This window comes from Lytechinus pictus, chromosome 10, assembly GCF_037042905.1.
Source record: "Lytechinus pictus isolate F3 Inbred chromosome 10, Lp3.0, whole genome shotgun sequence".
Classification (NCBI taxonomy): Eukaryota; Metazoa; Echinodermata; class Echinoidea; order Temnopleuroida; family Toxopneustidae; genus Lytechinus; species Lytechinus pictus.
Window position 1 is genome coordinate 21,018,973 of NC_087254.1, and position 26,697 is coordinate 21,045,669.

General features: G+C 35.4%; 1 protein-coding gene across 2 annotated transcripts; it reads right to left on the bottom strand.

Moving 5' to 3' along the window:
- Positions 1-839: 839 nt before the first annotated feature.
- LOC129269260 (DNA ligase 1-like) lies at positions 840-26,159 on the bottom strand. Of its 2 annotated transcripts, none has more exons than XM_064105533.1 (22): positions 25,926-26,159; positions 22,459-22,536; positions 21,636-21,807; positions 20,514-20,643; positions 19,697-19,827; positions 18,871-19,199; positions 18,445-18,534; positions 17,803-18,032; positions 17,092-17,156; positions 16,406-16,507; positions 14,093-14,169; positions 13,505-13,596; positions 12,468-12,558; positions 10,813-11,014; positions 10,271-10,356; positions 9,702-9,894; positions 8,923-9,067; positions 6,753-6,835; positions 4,133-4,285; positions 3,489-3,686; positions 2,782-2,874; positions 840-2,098 (listed from the first exon to the last, which is right to left on the bottom strand). In XM_064105533.1, exons 1-22 carry the CDS (start codon positions 25,946-25,948, stop codon positions 2,015-2,017), a joined length of 2,847 nt encoding a protein of 948 aa, XP_063961603.1. In that variant the 5' UTR covers positions 25,949-26,159; the 3' UTR covers positions 840-2,014. The 2 variants fall into 2 exon arrangements, with proteins under 2 accessions (XP_063961603.1, XP_063961604.1); XM_064105534.1 differs by having other exon boundaries at positions 21,636-21,783; positions 25,926-26,032.
- Between the last annotated feature and the right edge of the window lie 538 nt (positions 26,160-26,697).

The window sequence follows — 26,697 nt, forward strand, 5'->3', positions numbered from 1 at the left end:
AACATTCATGAGAATCGAATTCTTTATCATCATTCTGACACTGTCAGACATGTCAGAGACAGTACATTTTACTGAGTAAAATTCATGAAGTAATACATGCCGATTTCAACCTCGCAACTAACATTTTTAGGAAAGGCATTGATATACATTTTCCACATTCAACCCAGGTGAGGTAGGTGGATACCCAGCAGGAATTTATTCCTTAAAAAAGCTCGTTAATGGCAGCTATGCCAAAGCCGGGTGAAATTATGCAGTGCTAACAGGTGTATTAAGAACTATATAAGTGTTGCATATTATTATCATTATCATTACGTAAAGCAATTTGTGTTTAACAATAACGTAGTGATACCCGATTATATTTATATATAATATCCAGTGCATAACGTAATAAAAAGACACATTCTTTTTGGTTACATTCACTAAAAAGGAAACCGGGATTCCCATGTCATTTATCTTCAAATGCAAAGGAATTATGATATCAAATTTACATAATCATATAATTCAATTATTCCACTATATTTTGTTACCAAACACTTCAAGCATTAATGAGCAAGACGAGTTTGACATTTTAATGTCAAAATCAGGAGCGCGAGAAAAATTGGGCAAGATTGGTTTGTGATACGACGACCGTGCTTATTCCACGACTGGCTCATTAGCTTTTTTCTTGTATACTTTGTTAAGTTTGTCTCACTGATCCTAGATTCACACACCAGTTTCTGCACAAATCATTTCTGATACGCCTCAATATTTATTGTTTGTAATCTGCAATGCGTGAATGATTTGCTAAGCTGTAGGTCTCATATTAAAGATGGGATTCCACTCTTACCATAAGTATCAAATTTATAGTAAAAACGTATTTAATGATTGTGAAAACTCTCTGAAAATTGATTTCCTTTTTTGTGGGACGCACTGTATAAACTACTTCTCACGACAATGCAGTATGTCCATTTACAACAATGATTTAGGAAATATGATAGAAAAATCAAAAAAATTGATTGCCATGTTTTACGATCAAATGCATACACAAAAATTATTATCCTGAACACTTTTCAGTGTTTCCTAGACTTTTCTTGAATAGATATATGCTTTATCTTATCAAATCTATTCAATAATTCAAGTGAATGATGTAATTTTGATTGCATCATTCTACTTGATCTCCTACATCTCTCTATCTAAAAAAGAAAATTCCAGACAAATTCACACAAACATAAATACATTAAAAATGCTGCTGTAATTTACAATTGATTATTTCATAATGCTTTTGTACAAACTCTGAGTTATTTACACATTGAAATTACCCCCAAATAAAGGTTTATTTCACCACATTCCAAGGTATGTATGCAAAACCGATTCACTCTATTGGTAAAAAATTATTGAAAAGGTTATACATCACAAAAACTAACTAAACAGCTTATTTGAATGAGAAAGGAGTGATATGGTGAAATTAGGTGCTTGGAAATGAAATCCAGAGGTAATTTAAATTGTTTCCACAAGTAGTTGTATCTTACGACATAATTAAATTTTGTAAAGCTTTTGTTAAATCATTCAGATATTATTTTTTTCCAGAAAAGAGAAACATTACTGATAAATATGAACAGTATAAACAAGACAGTGACATTCACAAGGGAAGCAGTCAATTTCATTTATTACCATAAACTGTAGACAGAACTATGGGAGTACATTAAGATGGAAGCCTTAGAATCAAGCTGATGTTGATGCATTTGAAATGTCAGTTCCACATGTGAATTGTCTGCCACAAAAGCAATGTTTGCCGTCAAATTGAATTAGAGCTAATGATGATTGGTTAAATTCTTGTGGCTTGTCCACTCATTCATTCCTGATTTTACATACTTCAGTTTAATAGAAATCTTTGTCTATTTACCTGGAGCTGGGTTTATTATGAAATTTCCTCTGTTTGCTGGTTTTGTTTGTTAGATGATCTATTTGATTTGCTAGCCCATGTTTAGTTGAAGTCCTCCTTTGATCAGCTGGTCCTATTTCCACTGAGAGGGGTTTAATAGAAATCTTCCTCTGTTTTGCTGGATTTATTTGCTTGTTGATTCTTGATCTGATCCTGATTGTTGTACATGCTAGCCACCTGAAAGACGGATCGAAACAGATTATTTATTTTACTTCATGAAATTGCCCCTTATGCAAATTCAAATTAACACCACCACCACCATCACCATCGTCATCATCATCACCATCTTCCTCATTATCAGGACCACCACCACCATCCTCACGACTTCATCATCATCACTTCCACCAACACCACCGTCATCATACATCATCAATATCACTAAGACCACCACCACCAGCACCATCCTCCTGACACCACCACCATCATCACCATTACCATCACTTTCACCATCACCATCATAATAATAATCATCATCAGGACCACCATCATCATCATCATCCTCATTATAAGGACAACCACCACCATCCTCATGACTTCATCATCATCATCATCACTTCCACCAACACCAACGTCATCATCAATATCACCAGGACCGCCACCACCAGCATCATGACCACCAATCACCATCATCACTAACATCGCCACCATCATTATCATCACCCTGAACTCCACCATCAACACTAACACCAACATTATCTCCAACATCCTACTAATACTACTACTACTACTGCAATAAAAAGACAGACTACATGAAAAAACAAGATATCTAGTTCACAATCACTTTTTAATGATATCATCCCGCCTCACATTCCTTCCCCTTTCCCCCTCCCCTCCCCGTTTTAAAGGTAAACTGGTCTTACCTGAGCTGCCCCTGTTGCCTCCTCTGGCTTTTTGTCGTCACGGATACGGATAAATCTTGGAAATCGTAGAGAAATACCCTTCGCTGGATCAACCTGTGTGTAAAGGAAAGAATTATTAGTTTATAGTAAAAAAAAAAAGGGGGTAAAACACCTGGGCTACTGAAATTATTAACTGAACTTAGTCAATAAAAATCACTGACTGTATGCTTCATGAAATGCTTTCCTACTTACATCAATTTGATATTTGTTAGATTAATGTGGTATCTCAACCTGAAAACAATTTGATTGGAATACAGATAAAACTTGTGCAGAAGATTCAGTGAAATTTTCAGAAAAACAAGTGGAGCGCCTATGGCAGTCTCACCTGCATCGCGCGATTAAATGGCCTAAATGACCTTTGACCTTGGTCATGTGACCTGAAACTCAGGCAGGATGTTCAGTAATACTTGATTAACCTTATGTCCAAGTTTCATGAACTTGGTCCATATAATTTCTAAGTTATGCTGTGATTTCAAAAACTTAACGTTCGGTTAAGATTTGATGTTGACGTCGCCGCCGTTGGAAAAGCGGCGCCTATAGTTTCACTCTGCTATTCAAGTGAGACAAAAATCAGATGAAAAGAAAAATAATTGGATTTCCAAAGTTTTGGATTATTTTTTTGAAACGTTAAGACAAATACATAAAGAATGAATGATGAATGTACTCACTATTCCTATAGCTGCCTTGTGTACGGGCGAGACCGAGAGATCGGCAGCTTTGATCTCCCATACTTGTACCGTATCAAACCAATGATCAGGGGCTACACTGCTGTCGTAGTTATAGTATGGGCGCGGTTTCTCAATAACATGATCCTTGAAGAACTTTGTGTGCTTCTCCAACTCTTCTTCCTTGAAGCCAGTTCCAATCTACAATATATAAGATATATATATATAAATGCACCATACTTCTTATAAAACTTTTCAATGGAGGTTCTGTGGCTCTAAGGTGCCTGACTAGACACTTTAAAGTCCATGGTTCGATCCCAGGCCATGGCACCTATGCCCGTGAACAAGGCATTAAATTGACAGTGCTCTTTGATCTTACGGTAAAATAAATGGAAATGCTATACGCATTCTTGATAACTATGTTTGCCCTTGTTTTTTTTTTAAGAAAAAATGACGCTAAATGAATGACATACTTTAATGAGTTTCAAAATTCAGTGTAGAAGTTATGAATCTCCCACGACACGCCACAGCATAAGCTCATCTGGCCCTTCAGGCCGGATGAGCTAAAAATGGGCAATGATCTGTAAAGATTGTTTCATGAAACTAGCTTTTGAACACCAAACCATTCTGTGAAAGTAGGGTCTTACCTTACAGATAGATTGAAACTCTTCATTCTCTTCATCGTAGCATGCGAGTAAGAAACCCCCATAGCAACCGACTCTCTTGCCACGCCCCTGGAAACCACCAATCACAACCACATCCAGAGTATCTCCAACTCCATCCAAGTAGTCCTTCTTCAGCTGTAAATATTAATCAATCACAACATACACATCTTAAATTTACGTCGATACCTGAGAAACATAACACACAAGGGCATTATCGTAAAACAGGTCACCAGTCAACTCCCGTTTATATTGTCACTGTCAGCACTGGTGACTGCTTTCTACTCTCATAGACTTTGTACAGAAAGCAAGAGCACACACAGAGAGGTGAAAATAATTAACGATAAGGCCCATAGGATTTCACATATTTTGCAATATCCTGATTCAAGTTACTGATCCATTCACTTATATTTATTTTGTCGGTGGCGTAGAATGCATTCAACCTCCATTCACTTTGTACACAATAAGAGCATCAGCAAGGAAGAGAGAAAAGAACAGAAACCATTGCATAAAAGTGGGAAATTTTCATACGATCACGAAACTTTCACTGATAGTATCATCTGAAATTGTGAACCAATCCAAACTATCTACAGATAATACCCAATTATATTATGCAAAAAGAGAAAATAATCCTGAAATGTGTACACTCTCCACGCTTGTCATCCTGCTGTCTAGGCTGGCTCTTTGAGCCACTAATCAGAGGAGTATCATTTCCATCGACTACCATAAACCAGATGAGACAAAGTGTACTTGATGCCTGAATAGAGTAGTTTCATATGATGTCACAGTAGAGGGTGTAACAACTGCAAACCTGTTCATTAGACCATAAAAACAATGATTTATCATGGTTTGATGCACAGGGTTCATTGTTTGTCCTCCAACATATCAGCTTGTGCAAATTCTCTATATCGTACACTACTATCGTACACCAAGATTCATCGTGCAAGCAGCTGAAGACCTAATTACTAAAATAGTCAAAGTTGATGCTTAACTTGTCGTTCATTCGTTAACGAGAATACCAAGACCCTCTTACAAAGAGTTGCCACAAGTATGCAAACTAGGTTCTAAGTATCATTATTGATTCTGTAACAGGTTAAAGACTACCCAGGCCCTGTCTTACAAAGAGTGGCGATAAGTTATGTATGCAATCTGGTAGAGTAGTTCTAGACCAGCTCATAATTACCCGATGTCCCAATGACCTCTTGTATCCTCAGATATTTTACAAACTGGAGAAGTCTCTTTGAGCACTTATATAATACATTCACAAAGTATCAGAGCTGTCTAATGGAACAAGTTTCAACCCCTTTTAAAAGGTTAACACCTGTGTGTGGACACCATGGAATGCACAAAGAGTGAATAGGCTGCTTTTGTGGAGCATGTCAATAGACAATTTCGTAGTTTCTTCAGGGGCAATTTTGGCCAAATTACCTTCCATTTATTTCATTATGATAGGCAGATTTCACAGCAAGATATAATGTAAGCATGCCTTGCATAGCAGAATGAAGAAATTGAATAGACCAGGTGACTAGAATAGCACACCAATGAACACTCTATGAAGGCATTTGTTGCATTTCTACGTCAAATGCATTAGTTGTGGATCTAATCAAAAACACAATTCAAAAGAATATATGAATAATCATGACATCAAAGTTGGTGCCTATCTCATGAAATATTTAACTACCATGTCACTTTAGTACCAATGACCTGATGATCATGCGCAGAATCTTCTTATCATGCGAAGAATGGAATTACGAACTGGCTTATTTATGCATGGGCTTTACAGCTACAAGTTTATAGAGGCTGACTTTCCTATTCATCTGCTTTTTTTTATAATCAATAAGGATTAGTGTTTAGAATCATGGCTTGGGAGTTGCTATACCAGGGAATAGTTTGTGAGTTTCATGTCAGTTTATTAGAGCTTAAAGGTCAAGTCCACCTCATTAAAATGTTGATTTAAATCAAAAGAGAAAAATCAGACGAGCATAATACTGAAAATTTTATCAAAATCGGGTGTAAAAGAAGAGAGTTATGACATTTTAAAGTTTCGCTTATTTTTCACAAAATAGTTATATGCACAATATAGTCCCATGCAAATGAGAGAATCGATGATGTCCCTCACTCACTATTTCTTTTTTTTTTTATTGTTTGAATTATACAATATTTCAATTTTTACAGATTTGACAATAGGGACCAACTTGACTGAACCATATAATGTTAAACAATGGTAATTCCACATTTTCAGTGAGAAATAAAACTTTGTTTCACAGGACAATGAGGAGAAATTTAGAATATTTCATATTTCTCATAAGAAACTACAAAAGAAAAAGTGAGTGAGTGAGTGATGTCATCAGTTCCCTCATTTGCATACCGACCAGGATGTGCATATAACTATTATGTGAAATTAAGCAAAACTTTAAAAATGTCATAACTTTCTTATATTACATCCGACTTTGATGAAATTTTCAGTGTTATGCTCGTTGGATTTTTCTTTTTTTATTCAAATCAACTTTTTGTTGGGGTGGACTTGTCCTTTAACTACAAATGAGCTCTATCTGCACACACTCAGATTGTATGTACAAACTGGCTTACGTGTTTGATAACTTACCTTGAGCCAATTATGTGATCGTCTTGCTATCTCATAGGTTGCATCCTTGTCCAATGTTTTCACCATTAGACCTTCACAGTTTCCTGTCAGTCAGAAAAAAATAGTTCATTTTGAAGATGTAACTTTATCTGCAAAAATCTGATCAAGTGTGATAGGGGTGGGGTGATGGTGTTCAGAATTGATTCCCCAAATGCATTACCATAATATTTAAATTTGAAACATAAAGGGAATATCTGTTGTGGTAAATATATCTTTTATACTATTCATTCATTTAAATGAAATTGAAAAAAAATCAATAACATGTCATCATGTGAGATTAAAATTCAAATACATTGAATGTTCAGTAATGTAGGGAAAATAGAGAGCTAAAAAAGTGGGTTCAAATCATACAAAGTTCCCTCAGATTATATCCTTTGTCTGCCAAACATTTTTAGGTGCTCTTGTTTGTCTATTTTCATTTGGTCTACAAGAAGTTGGTCTCCTCTGATAGTCTTAACCCTAAATCTCCCGGGGTATTTTTATTCTTGTCATTCCCGGGGGGGGGGGGGCCATTATGGCCCCCCCTTAAGATCTCGGCCGCCAATCGCGCGAGCGACGCAAAAATTTGCACGCTGGTAGTGTGCGATGTAATCTACAAGGCTGTATGGTAAAATTTTCCAAAATAATGAAATTTTATTTTATATGAATTAATTATGCTAATTTATGCATAAATCATACTTTTTGCTCTAATTCACTAAATAAAGCTCCTAGAATGCTACTTTTTGGTAAAAATATTCTTTGTAGCATTCTTAACAATCACAATTGAAAAAAACTTCGGTTTGGAAATAAATTTCTTATGTATTTTATTGTTTTATGAATTTCTTATGTATTTCCTTGTTTTTTTACTTTTTGTTTTTTATTGTTTTTTCAATGGAAATCGTTCCAGACTTAATTCTGATCATAAACAATGCAAAATTGATTAAGTTTAATCAGTAAAAGTTGAAATAATGATACATTTATGAATTTTGGCTAAATACACAATTTGCATTGGATTTGTACATGAAATCACGTTTATGAGCAATTTTGGGTCCGACATGCACTTACGTAATGTTGCGTAATGTCGTAACCGCGTACCCGGGCGTCACAAATTTGGTCTCAAAATTTGCGCGAGACTTGAAAGCAAAAAGTCAGTGAGCGGCAAGGTCAAAAATTTTAACGCAGCAGATATATCGCGAAAATTGTCGAGGGGGGGGCCATTATGGCCCCCCCCCCCCCCGGGAGAATTAGGGTTAATACCAAATGGGATTAATCCATTTGGTCTGTTATCAATTTGGTCTAATAGTCTCATTAACCACTTCATCAGCTACTTATTTTGCACTTCGACAAAGGAATATACAATTCATGAGTTCATCTAACCATACAGACTAGATGATGTTATACCAAGTGGACATCAAAGAAATGGCGAATGTCAATAAGACCAGTTGTTGGGGGAGACAAGGATATACAGTCCGACCTCTCTTAGCCAGACACGTTTGGACCAGCACCAATCCGGATTAGGGATTTATCCGGAGCTGGGAGACCCAATATTAAATAAAAGCAGCTGCTGCCTCAGCTCCCCAAAGGCAGTAGCTACACGTTATCTATTGTAGTGGGCGCGCGTACAGACAGTATTCACTGGCAAATTATTGGCGGTATTTTTATGGAAATGAAATTGAAATAGATGGCGCTGTCCGTATTAAGGCCTAGTGTTAGCTAGCAAGACATGTGTTGTTTTTCTTGGGAAACAAAAAGAGAACGTGATGAAATGTTTGCGCTGCACCCTGATTTACCAGAAAATTATCCTGATTAAGTTCTTTCGGTGATTTGGGTGAGATATTTTCATGAAAAATGATGTTGTTGTATGTAGACTATATTGGAAAATATATGTAATCAAAGTGAGTTTGCGTATAGGATTGAGATTAGATTGAAATCTCATTTCCTCACGTACTAGATTGAATTTAAAAAAAAAAATCTCGGCAAGTGTGCGTCCAGAAAATAGAGAGATCCGGATAAGGGGAGGCTGGATAAGAGAGGTCGGACTGTATAGGAAGTAGGATTAGACCATGAGGGATGAGACCAAACGAAGAGTAGATGAAGTAGGAGCAGCTCAAACGGCAAATTTACCCTCTTGCCTTCATTTCAACAAACCAACCTTTGACAGATTCCTCTAAGAATTCAGCAATGTCATCAGTATCGGAGGAGATCATGGACTTGGCAAAGATGAATTCTCCTTCTACTTCCTTAAAGTGATCTCTCAATAGACTTCTACGTTCTCTGAGAGGTTTCCTTACCAGGGGCTGAAACAAATATAACAAGGTTGTAATTATATACAGAATTAATCATCATCATCATCATCCTCCTAGTCATCATCGTCTTCATCATCATCGTCGTCATCTTCATCATCAACATCCTCCTCAGCATAAACGTCATCATCGTCATCACCCTCAACATTATCCTCCTCATCATCATCATCAACATCCTCATCATCACCATCATCATCAACATCAACATCCTCAAAATTATCCTCCTCCTCATGATCATCATGATCATCAACATCATCAACATTATCCTCCTCCTCCTCCTCCTCATCATCATTATCACCATCCATCATCATCATCGTCATCATGATCATCATCACCATCATCATGATCATGATCATCATCACCATCATCATCACCACCATCATCATCATCAACATTATCCTCCTCCTCCTCATCATCATCACCATCCATCATCATCATCATCATCATAATCATCATCATCATCGTCATCATCATCATCATAATCATCATCATCATCATCATCCTCCTTCCCATCATCATTCTTTTTTGTTGCACTTCTTCTCCTCCTCATCATCACTATCATCAAAGTCCTCCTCTTCCTTCTCCCTCCTCTTCTTCTCCTCCTCAACATCAACATTATTAGACTTACTTCTCCATTGAGGTAAAGAAGATCGAAAGCAAAGACGCAGACTTGGACCTTAATATCTCCGGCATCAGCATCCTTCCTTTTCCTCGTACTCAAGACCTGGAATGGTAAGATCTGTTTCTTCTCTGGATCCCAAGCAACTGCTTCCGAATCCAGGATACACGATGTTACCTTCTCGTCAACAGCTGCAGAGAGCCTGAAACACAAACAGTCGATAGTTTAAACAATTTTCTTTTCAATCCGAGTCCAAGCAAACGCTTCTGTTTCCAAGATACGTTGTCGTCATCTGATAAACATCATCCCCCCCTCACACACACACACAGAAGAAAACAATTACAATTGAGTAGATCTGTCATTACTGGGAAGAACTTGAAACACAAAGGGTCAAATAGTTTCAATTCAAACAATTATAGCTCAGCAATCCCATGAATCAAATCAATCCTTTTGTACCTCCGACCCTCATTTTTCATTCCTTTTTAACTTTGCTACACAAAATGATCATCATGAAAATTTATGAAACACCAAGCTGATCAACAAGCATCAAGATAAGAAAAGAAGGGTGGAATAAATACCTTGCAATGATATCAGGATATTTGGTTGTGTTGTCTTCTTGGTTCCTGCTATATATGTGAATCTTACCAGATTCAAGCAGATGAATCTAATGGAACAAAACAGATATACATTCTTCATGTCAACCTTCAAACATGGAATCACTGATAACTTTTTCTATCTGAGAAAGCCCTTGAGCAAAACCTCTCTACCCTAGAAAGCACCAGTCGACAGATATTTTTGTCTTAATCCCAGGTCAAAAACAAAGCATAAAATCAAGTTGGATTTTATAAAAACAAAAAATAATGTCCAGGATCCCATAAAACAAAGGTTAGTGATTAATCATACGCTTGATTTTCACAATTAATTGTACATTATAGGTGATGCAATAATTCATTAAAAATGTTCTACGATAATTGCTAAGCTTTTTGTCATGGGACCCTGAATGCAGAGAGGTTGAATTATTATCAATTAATAAGGATTATACTTTGATAAAACATTGTTAATTTTCATTCATATTTCCTTCATGGTTGCATTTCGCAAAACTAAGAGAGTAGACCCTTACCTGAGCCCGTTCACCATCATACTTGTATTCACAAGTAAAGGGCGTATCTTGGAATCTATCTAGGACCTCTGATACTCCTTTGGTGGGATGAGCTAACATAGGTTTTAGAGGAATCGATGGAGTCAGACGACAGTGATTGGGAAGCTCCGTCACTCCGTGGGTCATCAACACTGGAATCAGGGCATCGTACGTTGGCATCTCACTAAATAAGGCAAAACAAGATTACAAAATGGATTTCAGAACACAAGAACTTCACATCCCTAGTTTTCTGTTTTATAAAATGCATTTTCTTGTTCTTCAGTGTTCTACAATATAAGCCGGTGATTTGTACAAAACATATGGGAAAACAAAGATCAAAATTATTAGTAAAACAGTAGATTTTATGTGTACACTATATGAAAATCAAAACAAACTTGGTGAACAAATGCCAAATATTTACATGTTTGATCATTTGTTTCATTGATTTATGGAATTTTATTGAATTTTAATTGATTTTCATGATTAATACTGCATTTTCGCAATTCTAATTTTTAGGCCTGAAAAAAAAAAAAGATTTTTGTGAAATTCTGTGAATTCCCTCTTTTTCCTAATGCTGTGAAATATTCCTGTTTTATTTATTACAGAAAACTGGGGACTTTAGATTAAAGAAAATTAAATTGCACTCTGATAAAGGAGTGAAAATCATAAAGCTGACTCTGAATTGAAGTATTAATCAATTACTCAATTTTCCATCTTTAACTTCCATAAAATTTATAAAAATTAGATATGTTGAAATCTTAAATCACATTTGCAAAACTTAGAAGCCTACATACAAAGACAGATAGTATTTCTGAACTTCACATTGGCATTTGCCACAAGCAAACATTTCATCAACACTTGGTGTCTGACGAGATGTCAAGACTGAAAATTTTCCTTAGTTTTGATTGGATGTGAAGTGCCAGTGTCTCACTGTTACTATGGTAACTGTTGGATAATGACAACTTGTCAGTCAGTGCTGGTAACTTTCATGTAACTGTCCACAGGACTCAAACTGATGTGATTCAATGTGGCTCTGGTGTATTGCCTTTGAAAGACTTGAATTGAATTTATTACCAAATATATCAGTCAGGTACAATTACATGGAATAGTACATCACATATAAACAAAACATTTGGTAACTGGAGCTAACATAATAGCAAGATGCTAATCAAGGTTAGCCCCAAGTAATGTCATTATCATAGTTTAAACAAAAATTTAAACTAAATCTCAATATTGTACATCAAATTCAGTACTAATTCTACTTATAACTGTTGCAGAAAATTGTGATCATTTTTAGTGAACATATTTACACTATATACAAGAAAAAATATCTTAATTATTCACAAAATCCTTATATAGAATTATTTGTTTTCAGGCAGTATTTACCATACCAAATTAATTATAATCTTCCAGTAGCATTAATTCTAACAATTTGCTAAATATCTTGCAACTGGGGGTGTTTCTAATATTACTTGGCAGAAAATGAAATTCATTGTTTTCCCAAATTATTGTTTTTGTCAAGATTAACATTTTGCTTTTCTCTATTTCTCGTATTGTAAGGATGGTCTATAAATGAAAAATAATCAACAAAACTATGCGGCAACCCATTATTAATTAAATCGTGCATAAATACTTACCAGTATGCTGTTTTGACAAGAAGAGCTGCTTCTTCCATAGCTTTCTTGACTTTCTCTGAGGTATTAACCTTGCTCTTTAGGATCATCTCATCTACATAAGCAATCAAACAAATAAAACAAGTTTTAACACCATGGCCCGTATTGTGATAGCAGGTTTAACTTAAACTAATTTTTGAAGTTGTGGTTTAAGTATGGATAGCCAATTGTTACATAAATCACTAACAGTAGAGATATCATACTTCAGCTCATTTGGCTCTCAAATCATCATAATTGTCTAGGAAGTATAAATAGATGATTCTCTTCACCATCGATGAATCAGAAAAGAGCACAGTAAACATAAGAAACATACAACTTAATAACAATTTTGATACTTTTGGCTTCCAATACTTAAACCACATCTTTAAACCTGAGTTTAAGTTAAACCTGCTATCAGAATACGGGCCATTAATTTTTAATTAGTCATTTCTTATATGCCAATTACATGATCCGAACTTTCCTTATAGTAAATTAATCATTCATCAGTCAAAATATTTGTAAATCAAAAGAAATATCAGATCAATACCATCAACCTGTCCTGATGGGCTGTAAGGAACATAAATGAAAATTGCATTTTTACCTGACCTATACCATAGCAATGCAGTATCCAATATAATTGCAAAATATATTTGAAGTATTAGGGGTGGTAACAGTAGTCATGGTTTCGCCTGTGTTAGTGGTGGTGGTGGTGATGGTGGTGTTTCCAGTGGTTGTGGTGACAGAGGTGATAGTGGTGTAGTAAAATTGATGGTGATGGAGCTAGACAGTGTTAGTAGAAGTGATAGTGATTTTGTTGGAAGTGGAGGTAGGAAAGTTTGGAAGTGGATAGTGGTTATGATGGATGTAGAAGTACAGCACCATTGTTTGCCTAGGATAGTACCCCCATGAGTGTGTATGCAACTAAGAATTCTCAAACAGAAAGGAATATGATTACATAAAGAAAAAAGAGGTGTCACGTTTGGATTCCTTTAGTTTCACGATAGATCAAGAAATATATGTACCTGACTCTGGCTTGGCTAAGACAGCAGCATGACCTAGGGCTACAAGAACAGACTGCTCTGCCAGACCAATCCTCAATTTCCCTCCAAGTGACCTGGTATCAATGACAAAAATGTGTTTAATCACTTTACATTCAACACAAACATCAAAATTGGAATCACAACTTTCCAAATCGAATCGACAAATTTCAACACCAGCGCTCAACACAAACTGCCAGAAATACATCATATTTTCTGAGGTCAATCCCAACACCAGCCTGATTTCAAGTAGTGTTGTGGCTGGTGTTAATGTTGTCACAACACCAACTTCAGATTTCAACACCATACTTGACATCACCCATTAATGGTCAATAAAAATTCTAGGTACCTCATTTAGAACAGAGATCACAGTAGTATTTCATACAGCTGTTGGAATTGATACATGTTTAGAGTTGCTAAATCAGCTATACATAGGGATATATCATGAAGCACAAGAAAGGTTCACCAGTCCTGCTTATAGTCATGCATAACTTACAAACAGCTTTATGAAACACATATCGTGTCATCAGTAGTGAATAAAGTTGTAACTTACAAACAGCTTTCAGTACATACCTGATGAGATATCTAGCTTCACAATCCTTACAGGCCACTAGCAGTCCTTTAATCAGATCAACTTTCTTTGACATACTCTGTGAAATAGAAACAAACATTAATAAAACCCACAGAAAAATATTAAATATCAAACGCAGGACTCGTACACGACATCACGGCAACAGGTTGGAAGAGCAATCTCATATGCATTGAAATTGGTTCACGTGGTCTAATAACCCCCCAAAATAAATATAGAATGAAAGAAATACTCAATCTCAGTACCCACTCAGAAAGATATCCAGATTTTAGGGACCAAATAGTCAAGACTGTTCTTTTTAATTCTTACGTAATATTTCAAGGCAGGCGTGAGCCAACATGGCAGATTGACCAATACATGAAAGTATAATAGATTTTTATGTAAGTTAAAGTTAAATATATATCTACTGTTCCTTCATTTGCCAATCTGATTATATTAACGCATATTTAAATCTGTCATTCAATCCAACATACCATCATGTTCGTATACAAGTTATGGTAGTATTGTTCCATTTTCTACCCCCCCCTTACTTCTACCCAAACTCAGTCTCTCTCTCTTTCCCTCCCTCTCTATCTCTCTCCCCCTCCCGATTTCTCTTTATGCTACCTCCCCAGTGCCACGTGTTTGAATCTTTATTGTTACGACCGTTTGAATCTACATCCACATATTTTTGCCATTTCATGACAATGTTGTATACTGTACTGATCAGTAAATGATATATTATTCCGATCTCTCTTCTCTTTCCCTTTACCGCTTTTTCTTCTATTTCTTCCACTCCCTCCCCTTCTCCCCCTCTCTCTTCCTCGATCCCATCTATCTAATGCCCTTTTTGTTTCTTTCTCTCACTCTTCCCCTCTCTTACTTCTTTTCCCTTCTTTTTTTCTCTATCTCTCTATCTTACTGTGTACCATGTGAATGCATTCATCGTTGTTGAATTTATTTGTATTGTATTTTAGATATTTAATGTTATAATAGTTATGTTACTGTATCAAACAGTAATAATAATGTATTATGATCGTAATGTATAATGTACTCTGATTTATGTATCATGTAATAATGTAAATTTAACCTGCCGGCCAACCTGATAGGTTGCCGGGCCTGGTTTTTGTTATGCTTGATCTTTAATAAAGACATGATGTAATACTAGGAAATAGGAGATTGGATCCCACAATCTCAAGCATAGTCCTGATAAAATGAAAAAAGAGCTCCATTAAGAAGGGGAAAATATTTGAAATAATAAGCTTAATTTTTTATTTGGCGAAGGAAAAATATCCTTTTTGTGGAAAATTTGAGCATTTTAACGAAATGAGAAGAACTGTCTCAGAAAACAAAAATAGAACTCCACTTGTGAAAGTTGGGATAATAGAGAAGTGCTTTTCTAATTCTGTAATCCTTGGGGTGTGTCACATAAAGCTGTTGGCAAGACTTCATACAAAACTTAATGCACTGGTGACCCATCCATGTGCTAAATGAGATAACTCTAGTTTCTTGTTTAAAATAGTGGGGATGAATTTCCTACAATCCTTGTCAAACTTTGTCAAATTATAATCTCACATTCAGACATTTGGTAACAAGAACTATCTACAATAATTTCAATTTTATCAAAATGATTGCGAAGCTCACTTGGAACCCTAGAACAAGTAACCAATCGTGAGTGAATTGTGTGTTATTATGAACAGCTGTATGAAACATTATCCTGCTTTGAAAATGATGAGCTGGTGCCCTTTGGCAAGGTATTATCCCTTTATAGAATCTGGGCAGGTAGTAAATTGTAAGTATTGATTTTTCAAGTATTTCACTTAGCATTTTACTTGGCTAAATGCTTTAACTCATATTCAGATCACATCTTAGTATTTTACTTTATCAAGCCATAATTAAACAAAATACTTTCTAATAACCATTGTGACGTCATAAAGTTTGAGCTAAATAATGTGCAATGTAGGTCTCTGTCTGTGCGCAAAATGTATAACTGCACTTATCACATTTGTAATCTGCACGCAAGCCAGACATAATCCTCGTAGGTGGCTGACTTAAGCTGATTTAAGCAAAATACTGCATAAAATACTTAAAATTCTGGCTGAAATATCGAATTAAATTCTGGCCCAGGGGGCCGTTTCATAAAGCTGTTCATAAGTTAAGAGCGACTTTAAGAACGACTGGTGATCCTTTGAATATACCATTTTCCACAAGAAAGGATCACCAGTCGTTCTTAAAGTCGCTCTTAACTTACTAACAGCTTTATGAAACACCCACCCGGTCCCTAGGAGAGACCATATTAATTTCAAGGTAGAACTTACTGAATTCCCACTAAGGTTGGCAATATCTTTGAGTTTAGAGAAGACTTTCTTGATGGTCAGTCTTGGAGGGGTGAACATGGTACGTTGTGTACTTCTACTGCTCTGTGATGGAAAAAAAAACAAGGGAAACCGATTTATTAAATTGAATCATTGGACTTTGTTCCTTTGTACATTCATAAATAATTCAGTAAATGAATAGCAAGCAATCTAAAATTTTGTGAACATAAACACTAATTGTAAGAGCTATCTTTCTAGTTTTAGGAATCCAGCCTGGCAGTGATTTTCAGTGGTGTCATTTCTAAGCAAACAAAATTCTTGCATCTGACTGGCAAAAAAGAAAATTTGCAGGTCTAGGTCAAAATCACGGAAAGATTCTTGATAAAACAATGCTTGGTATAATGCAGAACCTGAATAATGAAACATGGTTATTTTTCATCACATTCCAGTTTCAATGTTTAACATTTTCCTTTACAGGACTAAAAAAGGGGAAAAAAGTATTACTGAGGAGTAAAAATCATACCTAATGCAAATATTTCTGTCAGACGAACCATTCTGACCATAAGCATATATGTTCATTACTAACATATTTTGGCATGAGACTACCGCTCCTTGCAAAGTAGGATTTTATTTTACCCTATTTATAGAGATAATCTATATGTCATGGTGGATATAAATATAATCCATACCTCTGCTACCAGTCCTAAATCTCCCTTTTCTGCAGCAGCAACTTTCAGCTTGTCTACTGATCGCCCTGTATCACAAGATTAAGTTGAAAGAGAAACTTTGTTATATCACCCTCTAAAAACAATCTTCAACAGGAAAGATTTTCAGCTATGAATGCTCCAAAGTAAAAAACCAATGCAAAAATTTTGCTGGAGGTTAAGACAGGTGTTCAGTGTTGCAACATAGTCCTTTTTAAGCAACAATATCTATTCGGGAGACTGGGATAACGACTGATGACTTGAATAACACCCAAATGCAACAACACATAAAGGTAGGAGGGCAAGTTCTCAGAAAACATATCGTTTGATTGGTAACCAATTTTACAAATTGGTTACTTGACATCTACTGAAGATGATGCATGTGATCAAGCTAGTGGAACCATTCTCATTTTGGCTGCAATGTCACCAGATGATCAGGATGAGAAATATAAATGTTAATGTTTAGATGAATGATTAATAGAAAATTGCCTGTTATATGAATTCATTTTGCTGAAAGTAGTATATCACATGTATATACCCCTCACAAGATTCATGATGTGATCTCTGAATCTGATCCTCATATGATGACCAATAAGAATGTAAACGGTCACAATATTTTCTTAGTACATTGTGGAGTTAAGTCCCACCACTTTGGAGTGACATAATTGAGTAATGAAGATGTTGAAACCAACCAACCTGTGGCCTGTGCGATGGCCTTCATGAGGACGGTCTCACCGATACCAAGCTCAAGACCTTCATAAGCAGGTGCTAACTTATTAAGACATAGGTAGATACACAGCTTAACATCATCGGGGGTCAGCAGCATTACAGAGGTCAAGAAATCAGACAAGATCTCAATGGTCTTTAATCTTCCACTTGTGTCTTCAATGATTGAGAATGTGTCAGCCAGAGCCTTGTATGGAACACTAAACATGAAAGATAAAAAATGGATTGTGACAAGTATTCTTATTCAACAAAAAGGGCAATTACATGCAGTAATCAATCTATAAATGCATGAGACCGACAGTTTAATACTTCATGAATTTATACTTGAACCATGATAGTTCGAAAGCATATCATTTCATGTGAGCTATAGAGTATTTTCTATTAATTCTATAATTTTTAAGTATTTTGGGGATGGAGGGTCTAAATATGGTCTAAACCTTTATAGTAACAAAACATCTAAAAAGTGCAATTTACAGGTGGAGAAACTGAGGTTCCAAACTCTTCACATGTAAAGAATGCATCAAAAATAATAACTTTTCTCGCAATACATTCTTGAATGGTACATGGATTAAAATGTCAAAATGAACAAGTGATTTTGAAAGGTAAACTGACCTCTCTCCTTTTTTCCAACATGCACTTTCCACAGGATGATAGGATGCAGAACCGGGTCTATAACTAGTTCCAGAGCTTTTGTCATCAGATCTGAAACAAGATAATTATACAAATATGAACAATCCTAAACATTTATTCATTCACATAAACATGTCTTCCTTCAAATTTAGAGCACAATAAGAAAGTTGCAACTTACCCCCCCCCCCCCCCCCCCCCCCCGCCGAAAAAAACCCTCAACACCAGAAAAGCAGGTTAAAGATCTACAACTAAACCCCAAGACTTAGCACCAGACCACAAAAAAATAAGCCAGTTCTGGACCAGTCAATTTGATTTGAAAACAGATTCTTTAAATAAAACAAAATACAAATATAACTAAGAAAAATAATCTTTACAGATTAAACATTAATTCAATCATATTACACTTACTTTTTACTGCTGCTGCCCCATGTGAATGTATTCGACTTTTTGGTTTCTTTCTCCTTTGCTGGTTCCTCCTTTTCTTTTTTAACATCTTTCTCAGTGGATTTCTTAGATTCCTTCTTCTCCATTGGTTCTTCTTTCATCTCCACTGATTTTTCTTCCTCTTTTACAGGTTTTTCTTCCTTCTTTACTTGTTTTTCTTTCTTTGCTGTTTCAGTCTTAGATTTCTTGGACTTCTTGTCGCTGCTGGGCGATTTTACTTTGCTTGGTTTGGGGGATTTTTTGGAAGGTGATTTGTCTTCATTCTTTTTCTTTTCTGTCGGTGATGTAGGCTCCTGAGAGAGACAAGCCCATATTTCAAAAAGATATAAAGGTGATTCAAACTACGATTCCTTCCAAAATTAGGTATGTAAAGATAACCTAAATCAGTATTTTACTACAAACCCCATGATCATACATGATTAAAAGGCCTTTCTGATTACAGGACATAAATACAAAAAACATTTTTTATAAATACGAAAAAATATTTTCACCTGGGTTCATTATTGGGAATTCTATTTGAGTGATTCTTTCACTTTGCACCGAACACCAAGGCAATTTACTTTGGAATCAATTTAAATAGGATTGCAAATCACCATTTGCTTGAAGTATCTTATTTCTAAGTGACACCCCCCCCCCCAAAAAAAAAAAACAAAAAAAAATGAAATGACAATGGTCAAATTAAAAACTAAAATTAAGAATAAAGTAGAATTCATAACATAAATAAAAAAAATTATAATTAAAAAATAAATGAAAAAATAAACCCAAAAAATAATGATTTCTATAACCCCACCTCTTTAACCTTTAAAGTAGTCTTCTCTTCAGTCTTAATGTTTTCTTCCTCCATCTTCTCTTCTTCAAGGTCTTTAGATTCTTCTTTGACCGGTTTAGGAGGTGAATCTCTCTTCCTCATATGCTTTCGAGCTACAATAAAAAAAAAAGATTTGTTCCTTTATATTCCATTTTAACGTATCACCTGACGATAAGTATCAGAACTTCCTGCAATCACACTGTGGGTGATTTGTATGTTTTCATTACACAATTAGGGGAAGCTAAGGTTTCTTGTTATCAGCAATTTTAAACAAATTGTAGAAAAATCTTCTTTAAAACTGATCTCAGCTTCATCAGTCTAGAATTGACAAAATGTGCATTTGGACCCTGCAGTTGTGCAGTCTGCAGAAACAAGTAGGCAGCCACAAAAATCAGTTTGTGAAGTTTAATGACTTTTTATAGCTTATGGAAGCTAGAAAAAGTCATTAAACTTCACAAACTTCATCAGAGCTGAAAACTTCCATGAAACAGTCGCCTGCTATATGGATAGCAGGCGACTGTTTCATGGAAGTTTTCAGCTCTGATGAGTTGCTATTATCCGACACCTGTGCTTCTCAGCCAGTCAAAATCAAGGAAACTTTTAAGATCCGACAACTTATCAGCTGACAAATGTTGACGATACTCTCTTCTGAGTCAGTAAATAACATTGAATTTTCATTCTAAAAAGAAAATATTCAGAAGGGAAACAAATCTCACTTCATTCATATAAATTTGCCACCAAATATAAAGTGTTTGTATTGAAATTATTATAAAAAATTACTTCAATGGGCTATTCTTACCTGTCTTTCTGAGAGGAACATCCTTCTTAGTGGACGTTGGAGTCTGAGGTTCGGTTTTGATGCTTGGAGAAGTAATCTGTGGTTCTGCTTTGACACTTGGAGAAGTCATCTCAACATCTGTTTTCTTCTCCTGTAAATAACATAATAGTAATTTCATTAATCTAACTGCATCTAAAAACATCGGAAATTAATAAATTCAATGCCGTTGCCTAATCTTGTTAAGGACGACAACATTTAAATTCTAGCTACTTATTAGGTGAGCTCATTGTGTATGGTGCTATGTCAGAGTACTAAGAGGAACATGCTTAAAGAGCACAAATGAAAATACAGGAATAATCTTCTTGTAATACCACGGAGCTGATTCACAATGAAAAGGTCTACACCATCATCAGAATCATGCTTAGTTGAAGCACAGTATCAAATTTCAGATCCCTTTCTGGGGTCCGTTGTAGAAAGAGTTGCGTTTAAACGCAAGTAAAAAAATCAATCGCAAGTCCCAAATGCGCGCTGTTGATTGGTTGAAAATCAAGTTGCGCATGATTTTTAGAGTTGTAATTGATTGCAACTCTTTCTGCAACGGGCCCCTGAACATCTTTAACAGATTATACTCACCACCCATTGCATGGTGCCATTTACAAAAAAAAAACACAAGGGGTGGTACTCTGATCATTAAACCTAGGTTTAACCCTAGTCTAAACTAGAAGTTTATACCACACTATGGAATGCTGTTCTTCATAATATTTCTTCCATATTCGTGGCAATTATAATGTGCCGATTACTTCATTAAAATTTATTATATGTTTGTATTTTTCTATTCTCCTTTGTTGGCAACTTTTTTGCAGCAGGATAAGAATAATTTTTAATCGGTGAATGGCTTGACAACTGGCTCCCCATAAAAGTGTGGTCTAATTTAACACAGGTTAAACTAAGCCACGGCTATCAAAATACCACCCAACAAGACTATGTTGATCAATGGATTTCTGGTCAAATAGACATTCTCCAGTGCAATGGGCCACAAGTTAGTGTACAATAATCATCCCCAATATTCAAATTCATCAATCAAGTAGGACTTCACTGCAATAAGATTATCAAATAATAATTAAGAGTTGATTCTAAACTTACATTCACGTCTTCTTTCCTGCTCTGTTCCTCCTCCTCGCATTCCATCTTGACTGGTTTCTTGTCTTCATTTTCTTCTTCTTCACTATCGCTGTCCAGAATCCTCCTAGCTTTCTTACGAGCTGGTTCCTCGTTCGGAGGTGATCCGTTCCTTGCATGAAGGGGAGAACGAACCCTGAATAAAATCAGAGAAACCACCCTAATGTTTCTGTATCATACTACAGGGGCAATGATCCAAAAACCCTTATTCCAAACCATACCTGCATTATCACTCCAAGCACTTTCACATTGAAAAGTGATCAAAACAAACAAGTTATTGAAAAAATTTCATTATCAAAATTATATGTATAACACCTTTCTGTATTTATATACAGGATGTAGATATTTTACAGATTTTGATTCATTTTCAAACATGGCCGTACACAAAATTTTTTCCTGGAGGGCAAGACGCATAAACAATTTAGAAAAATAAAACTCAAATGCGAGGGAGAGAAGTGACCAAGCTTGTCTTAAGGCAACTTCTGCATTTTCTAAAATGAAATTGACGGATTTCATGCACACCTTTGGTGAATTCTGTGAAGATTTTCAGCAAAAGAACGTAAGTTTTAAAAATTGCTGGGGGGGGGGGGGCAACTGCCCCATGTATACTGTGCTGTGTCCGACCATGTTTACAACTTTTAGGTAATACTGTCTTATTAAACATCATAAGAGTTTGAATATTTTTACAAGGAGGTTGCCATTCACATGAAGTTTCCATTATAATAATAAAACACTGTTTTCTCCTTTGTATTTCTTTTCTATATATATCAGTGTTTTCTTTACTTACTTTTTATCACTGGTTTTATTCTCTTTGACTGCATCTGGAGGTAATGAAGGCTTCGGCTTTGGTGACGAAAAGAAAGAGCTATAAAAATAAAAGCCAAAGAACATAACATATACAACTGCAAATACTAACAGCATGCTTTAATAACACATCCTACACTGAATGTTAAAGGTCAAAATAGACATTTCTCTAAATATTGCGTTGCAGTGAAGGAATATTGCTGAAGCTATCGTACACTCAGATGCGACAATATTTGTCTTTTACCATTTAATCTAGTAGGTCAATCAGAGATTTACAACACAATTAGTTCTAATGCAGTCATTTAAGAATTCCTTGATCAAAGGCATTATTACCACAGAAAGAGGGCCTTGCAATTTGCAAAAATATGCTTCAGATGACAAGTTGTAAAGAAAATAAATCAAAGTCATGAGAGAGACTGATTACCAGATGGTACATAAATGTATTGGTGTGATTACATATATTCACGCAGTTTAAGGATATATCTAGAGTAATGTGCTGTGTACTGCTAAATCTAAGACTAGCCGAATGACTTCAGGAAACAAGTCGATCACACTTAATGTTGTACTGAACTAGTCAAATTAACCATCTTTTATCAGAGTCCTGGAGAGCATTTCATGAAAGGATTTTATCTGACAAGTCCTGTTTTATCTGACAATTACCATAGTAACAGTACCTCTCAGCCAATCAGATTCAGGGAAAGTTGTCAGATCTGACAACATGTCGGACAAAAATGTTGATGAAACGCTCCCCAGTACTGTGGAACAATCTCTGTTAATCTTCAGACATTCAAGACATGTAAACTATTTAATTTTAGTTACAAGCGACATTTACTGTACATACAGCAACCCCTTTCTCTTGACAAGTAGTCTTAGCCGCACTCTTCCCTTCTTCTTTCTTGTCCTATCTTATGCCATGACCAGTGTTATGGCTACAGTGGATGGCAGTGGTTGGGCCCAACTGGCAGAGAAGATTTCGACCACCACTCATCATAAAAACACTACTTCCGTCCACCATTAATTTCAAATAGAGAAAAATCAAACTGGCAAAACGCTGAAAATTTCAACAAAATTGGATGTAAATTAAGAAAGTTATGACACTTCAAAGTTTTGCTTATTTTTCACAAAACAGTGATATGCACAACTCAAATGAGAAAGTCGATGATGTCCTGCACTCACTATTTCTTTTGTTTTTTATTGTTTGAATTATACAATATTTCATTTTATATAGATTTGACAATAAGGACCAACTTGACTGAATCATATAGTATTGAACAATGCTTATTCCACATGTTCAGAGAGGAATTAATCGTTGTTTCACTTGACAATGAGGAGAAAAATAGAGCATTCCCTATTTCATATACTCATATACTAAAATACAAATTAGTGAGTGGATGACGTTGTCAGTCTCCTCATTTGCATACCTTCCAGGGTGTGCATATAACTGTTTTTTTAAATTAAGCAAAATTTTAAAATGTCATAAATTTCTTATTTTACATCCGATTTTGTTATGCTTGTTTGATTTTTCTCTTTTTATTCACATCAACTTTTTGTTGGGGTGGACTTGTCCTTTACAGAACAAGTCCACACCAACAAAAAAAAAGTTGAAAGAAAAAAAAGAGATTTTTATCAAACAAGCATAACACTGAAAATTTCATCAAAATCAGAAGTAAAATATGAAAGTTATGACATTTTGAAATTTCGCTGAATTTCACAAAATAGTTATTTGCAAATCATGGTATGTATGCAAATGAGTGGACTGATGATGTCATCCACTCACTATTTCTTTTGTATTTTATTATATGAAATATGAAGTATTCAAATTTTCTCCTCAATGTCATGTGAAAGACAATTTTATTCCTCTTTGAACATGTGGAATCACGATCGTTGTAACATTTTATGGTTCAGTCAAGTTGGTCCCTATTTTTAAATTTGCAAAAATAAAAATAGTGTATAATTCAAACAATAAAAAACAAAAGAAATAGTGAGGGACATCATCGACTCTCAATTGCATGTCACTGATTTGTTCATATAACTATATTGTGAAAAATGAGCTAAACTTTAAAATGTCATAACTTTCATATTTTACTGCCGATTTTGATGAAATTTTCAGCAAAATGCTTGATTAATTTTTCTCTATTGATTCAAATCAACATTTTTATATGGTGGACTTGACCTTCAAAGGATTTACCCCGATAAAAAGTTTGTTGTAAAAATTGCAGAAAAAATCATCTAAAAAATATTGGCGAAGGTATGAAGAAAATCCATCAGGGGAATGAAGAATTAGATATTTTGATTTGTGACGTTATATGCAAATGTTCCCAACATATTCTGTAGTAAAACAATAAATATATAATTTTCTGAAAAAAAATAAAAATGGGTTTGTTTCAAAGATTGTACCTTCAAATATCATGCATCAGACAAATTATTTCTCAAATTCTCCTGAATGAAAAAAAAAATTAATTATTTATGAACCATTAAAAACTTAGAATTTATATGTTTTATATTACTGGTATACCCAGTTGTTGTGTGTCCGGACAGGTTGTGTGCCCGGACGATCAATTTTAGAAAGTCATTTGGAAAAATTTACAAGCGAATTTTCATCAATTTTTAGTACAAAATGTTAGGAAATATTATAGAGAGCAAAATAGAAGATGGTTAAAACTAATGAATTTATATATTTAGTGTAATCCAAAGACGAAAAAGAAGGCTTAAAAAATATAAAGTGTCCGGACACCCGACCCCCCATCCTACTACTACTACTAGCTAGAGGTACATACATGTATATGGGTCAGACGTCAGCTCGTCATCACATCACAAATCAAAAACTTAGAATTCTAAATATTCTTTCTTAAAATTAAATCATCGATGGATTTTCCTCAGTAAAATCACAGCAATATCAAGGGATTGTCCTAGCATATAGCCTGAATTACTGTACAGAGACAGAGAGTTACTAGGTCTATTATATATTTGGTGTGCAGCAGAACAAATGACAAAACAGTGCAGTCTCGTCTCACGTCTGATTGAACAAAGAATTAAAGCCAAAGGTTTTTCAGTCAGTCTAGATCATATAGTAGGCCTAGTAGTCTAGGCTAGGCCTACGTCCTACTGCCATATCTATTGTTGGAAAGGGTTCTTAACAGTAACTGACTATTTCAAAATTACAACAATCATGACAATTAAATTAACAACTGGCACCCGCACCCACCACAGGCCTACCAACCGCCGCCATGCCTGTCTGCCGAGACTGTCGGGGCCCGCCCGGCCGGGTCACTAGTAGTGACACTGCAGCTGCAGATTCATCGGAACTTCCCGCAGGCGCAGGGCCTAATAAAAGTGTAAAATTTCAAATAAAAGTACTTTCAACAGCATTAATGAAATTTTTATTATATCTCACTCGCCACGTGGATTCAGTTAATGGATATGCAAACCTAAGATTTCAATCAAACTTACGTTATTGATCGTTGACCTGGCATATTGTTGATGATCAGTAATACAAAAACATCAAATCCGAAGAAATTCCGGCGCGCCGTTTTCTTGTAATTTCGCGCGTGAATTTCACTGCTCTCTTGATACGGTGCCCATCATACACACATTCCATCACTTTTTGCAACGAATCGGATCTGCGAAAGAAACAGATCGAGAGGATTGCGAGCTCGCGAAGAACCATTCAAAATAAACATGTACAGGGGGGGGGGGGGGGGGTAAACCGTGATATAGATGATATAATGGCATAATAATAATAAACAATATAATGATTTAAAAAAAAACATGCGGGTCGGCTTGAAGGACGGCAGCGCAACTGTGCAAGCAGCACCAAGATTTTTGAAGTGGGGAACGTTACCGGGCAATTAAAGGTCAAGTCCACCTCAGAAAAATGTTGATTTGTATCAAAAGAGAAAAATCAGACAAGCACAATGCTGAAAATTTCATCAAAATCGGATGTAAAATACGAAAGTTATGACATTTCAAAGTTTCGCTTATTTTTAATAAAACAGTTATATGAACGAGCCAGTTATATCCAAATGAGAGAGTCGATGACGTCACTCACTCACTATTTCTTTTGTTTTTTATTGTTTCAATTATACAATATTTCAATTTTTACGAATTTGATGATTAGGACCTCCTTGCCTGAAGCACAAAATGTTAAAATAATGGAATTCCACGTGTTCAGGGAGGAATGAAACTTCATTTCACATGACAATGACGAGAAAATCAAAATATT

What these genes read in the sequence shown, in the direction of transcription:
- LOC129269260 (XM_064105533.1), bottom strand. Translation starts at nt 25,948, where the DNA reads ATGCCAGGTCAACGATCAATAAC. An exon ending in AATAAAACCAGTGATAAAAA is followed by an intron (nt 21,808 to 22,458) that starts GTAAGTAAAGAA and finishes GATTTTATTCAG; the next exon opens with GGTTCGTTCTCCCCTTCATG. An exon ending in AGTTTCAATCTATCTGTAAG is followed by an intron (nt 3,687 to 4,132) that starts GTAAGACCCTAC and finishes TATATATTGTAG; the next exon opens with ATTGGAACTGGCTTCAAGGA.